This window comes from Stegodyphus dumicola, chromosome 2 (genome assembly GCF_044657685.1).
Source record: "Stegodyphus dumicola isolate Sdum_Otavi_A_Nest chromosome 2, ASM4465768v1".
NCBI lineage: Eukaryota > Metazoa > Arthropoda > Arachnida > Araneae > Eresidae > Stegodyphus > Stegodyphus dumicola.
Window position 1 is genome coordinate 38834963 of NC_140769.1, and position 4036 is coordinate 38838998.

Consider the following 4036-nt stretch of genomic DNA (forward strand, 5'->3'; position numbering starts at 1 on the left):
CAAATAAAAACAGTATAATAAATAAGTTAAACTAATGAAATATAAACTAAGAAGGGAAATTATTAACGTAAGAAAAGTAATTAACAGTTATAGACACAAAAATGTAACAGAAAATATTGGTTGGTGTAAGGAAGACTATATATTACATTGCATTAAACATGTGAAAGAAATTAGAAATTCTGTAGAAAAGTAAAAGAATTAAAATAAAAAAAAAATAAATAAATAAAGGTTTCTTTTTAAACAGAATTTAAAACAAGAGAGTTAAAATGAAAGTGTGTATAGAAAACTATAAAGGTTTAAAAAAAAAAAAAACAGATGTTAAAAATTATGTTTTAAAATTAAATGCTACAATAAACAGTAGTTATGTAAATGAAATTATAATTCATAATATTTTGAACATTATAGCATTAAAAAAGTACGATATTGCATTAATAAACAGTATGTACGGGAAAAATTACGTTTGTGAAATCTAACGTAAAAATTATATGTTAAAAATTATATAAAGATATGAAAAAATTATAATATGTGGAAATTAAATAAAATATTACAAATTAGAAACGCTAAGTGTTAAAATATGACAGTAAACAAATATGTTATTATGAATAGCAAACCTAAGAAATAATTTCAATGCTCATGGAAAACTAGAAAGGATAAGAGTATCAAAATAAAATTGAGTAATAAAAAAATATCTTGTAGTTTCATTTTCATGACGTGATGAACTGTCATTAAAAGGAAGTCTTTTTTTATATTTATTTCTCTTATATTGTTTTCAGAGTCGCGCATTGAATAATTTTAACACCAGACTTAAAAACATGTTTCTAAAACGTATAATTCACTTTTTCATCAACAGAGGGCAGCATCGACATATCATAAGATGCAAAAAATATTCCATGTAGCCAATTTTGAAAAACGAAATTTAAATGAAAAGCGATGGGTCTACAGCTCAATCAGCAACCTAAAAACAACTCAACTCAATTTGTGACGTCATTGGCCACGCCCCTAGTGTGATGTCATTGATGACGTTGCACGATGCACCTGACCCACTTTCTGAAAAATTTCTTATACTAGTATGAACAAAGATATAAGTAAATTGTTATCACTAGTTTTAAAGATAGAGAATCACATTTGCGACTGTACTCCGGTTTATAACACATATAAATAACAGTCTCTACCAAAATGAAAATTAATTCGAGAGCATCTAAGATGAGATTTTCGGATTATAAGACAAAGCGTGTTTTTGCCTCTCAAGGCCACTCGCTAGCTGATATAAGATTTAATTCTTCGACTTTACGCATTATCGTTGCCGACATTTGAATTGCTACCCCGGTGAGAAGTTTGAGCCATTTTCGCGTTAAATCATTTGTGTAGCCCTTGTCTATTAGATTTAGTTTTAAATTTGAATTTACTTCAACTTTAAGTTTCATCGCCACAACAGTTTCCTGATTTTAAGTACGAGTTGTGCATTTATGTTTCAGTTCTGATTTAATTAAAAGGTTTGTTAAGCCTTCTTAAGACTGTATTTCTCCTCATATGAAGCGATAATTCGCTCCAAGTCTGTTAGGAGTTTGGACTTCATGCTACCAAAAAATACAAAATTCCATAAGGTGATCAGTGTCAATAATCCCATTTTAATTTCGAAAAGTAAATTAATCAGAAGTTCTACCGTGGCACTTAACTATGTACTGATTATTCTCTAAAGGAATGATATTGTTACGAAATGTACAGGCGTGGTGAGATACCTTCCCCACAAAGCAGTTTTAGGGTAGCCATAAAATGGCAAGAGAAGGCAGGGTTGCCACATTTTGCGAAAAATCTCCCATTTGGCGACAAAATTGGCGATATGCCATGGATGGATGGAGAACTTTCTGGAACCAATTCTTACCGATTAAGCCCAGACTGTTCTCGAACACAAGCCGAAAGCTATATAAACAGTGCTGCTCCGCAGTTAGTGTGTGTGTGTGTGTGCCTCGCGTAGAGTGCGAGATAGTTGGTATCGAGTTGGTGTCTCGTCTAGTGAGTCAATCGAGTTCGCAGCCGGGCAGCGAATGCCGAGTGTGTCGTCGAGTGCACCAAAGAAGTCTGTTAGTGTATCGCGGTTAGTGCATCGTCAAGAGAGCGCGAACTATCTCTGCCCGTGAGTTCATAGTTAGTACTGACGTGACACAGCAACATCGGATCTCAACAACAGTTGAGTTGTAACATCCTCCGGCCCGGAAGGACATTTTCTGAGTGCGGGATAGTTAGTATCTAGCGTGCGAGATAATTAGTATCTAGGGTTAGGCAGTCCGTGGAGAGTCGATCGAGTTGACAGCCGGGCAGCGAATGGCGAGTGGGTCGTCGAGTTCACCGAAGGAGTCTCTTAGAGACTTAGTGTATCGCGGTTAGTGCATCGTCGAGAGAGCATGTTGAGCTCCGGCAACGACTGAACCGAAGAGTCGGGAGCTGTGCTCATGTGTCGTCGTGTGCATCGCGAGTTGTAGCCTGGAGAGAATCAAGAGTACTTGGAGTTCCGAGAACGACCAAGCAGAGTCGGGAGCTGTACTCTGGTGCTTTGCAGAAAGCTGTCTCCATGGTTATTGCCTGACAGTGTGAAGGTTGTGTCACTGATTGTTCCAGCGTGTTTATAGTAGATCTTCGACGACTGTAAAAAGTGTTGTTAGAGCTGTCCTGATTAATATTGGCTAAATAAAACGTGTTTTGATACTTCATCAAGTGTCTTCGTTATTCACTCCAAATCTACGAACCCCGTATGAACGTGAAGGAAGAAAATAACGTAACAACTGATGTCAGAAAAAGAAAAACGCAACAATATTAAATATTATATTACTTGACATATACAAATGGATAACTAGGCTCAGCGTTTTTTGAGTTGCTATTATCCGTTTTAATATTTATTTAAAGTTGCTTCATGAATGTGAATTCAAAGAATAAGTTTTGCTGAAAAACTAATAAATTAGTACTTTGTGAACAGTTCTCGCATACATAATTTTGTACATCTGTGTCTCGTATATCAGAAATTTAATATAATATTTTATACTAATTTTAGAAAAACGTTTATTTAAAACTTAACGTGCGAATGTGCTCTTTTTGTTCTAGATTAATTCAAAAAAATTATGAAATCGATTCTAACTTTGAATAAAACTCAATGAAATACGAAATTTTTGTTCAAATTCATATTCATATTTTTAATTGCATTAAAATTGCTACAATTCCTTAATTTTTCAGAATTTTTAGCTCTTACCTTCTTTTGAAGTTCTGTCAAATATTGTACGTCAACTTCCAGCTCACACTCAATTGTTTTTAAAAGATCGCTAAATTTAGCTGACATTCTTACACCTAGAACAAAGTAACACACAAAATTGCAGTAAACTCTAATCTTATCGTAAGTATAATAGTGATTATACGAATATGATGACTTAATCATACTATTAATTTAATTTATAGCAGATAATATTGTTTATCATCATGATAATCGTTCAATCTACAGCAGATGGCATTATTTATCATCATGCTAGTCACTTAATTTGTAGAAAACGGCATTATTTACTAATTAAACAAATGTGTGACCTAAAGTTAGGATTAGATTAAATGTAGGACTAATAAAAATTCGAAATTTTAAATACATTTTGTATGTTACAAAGTGCTTGCATTTAAATATCTTAATACATATGTCACAGAAACAGCGTATTTATTAAAATCTGTAGATCTTGAAAAATCTTGATAATATCTCTGTACCTAATGACAATTTTGTTTCTAATATTAATTAATGTGAAAAGATACGCTATTTAAATTTTTATGAGTTCATGTCTGATATTCTTAAAATTTACTTAATACAATATAAAGCATTACAAATGAAATTTTACAAAATGCTGTATTTAATTCTAGCTTAGATAATTAAATTCGATTATAACAATCTTTGCATGCAAGTGTTTTGACGATAAAAATATATCATTTATGTGATAACGATAACGCGCGTGAAGTAAATTTGTTATTGTAATTATGTATAATTACGCAGCAGATCAAAAACTTCTGTCAG

At 32.7% G+C, this 4036-nt stretch overlaps 1 protein-coding gene across 1 annotated transcript in view; it reads right to left on the minus strand.

Annotated features, from left to right (window-relative positions):
• Positions 1-4036, minus strand: part of LOC118190015 (SEC14-like protein 2) — a 70353-nt gene that overhangs the window by 27592 nt on the left and 38725 nt on the right. The window contains exon 7 of the mRNA XM_085810611.1: positions 3242-3336. Within this exon, the coding sequence (XP_085666737.1) occupies positions 3242-3336 (95 nt within the window). The remainder of the gene's footprint in view (positions 1-3241; positions 3337-4036) is intronic.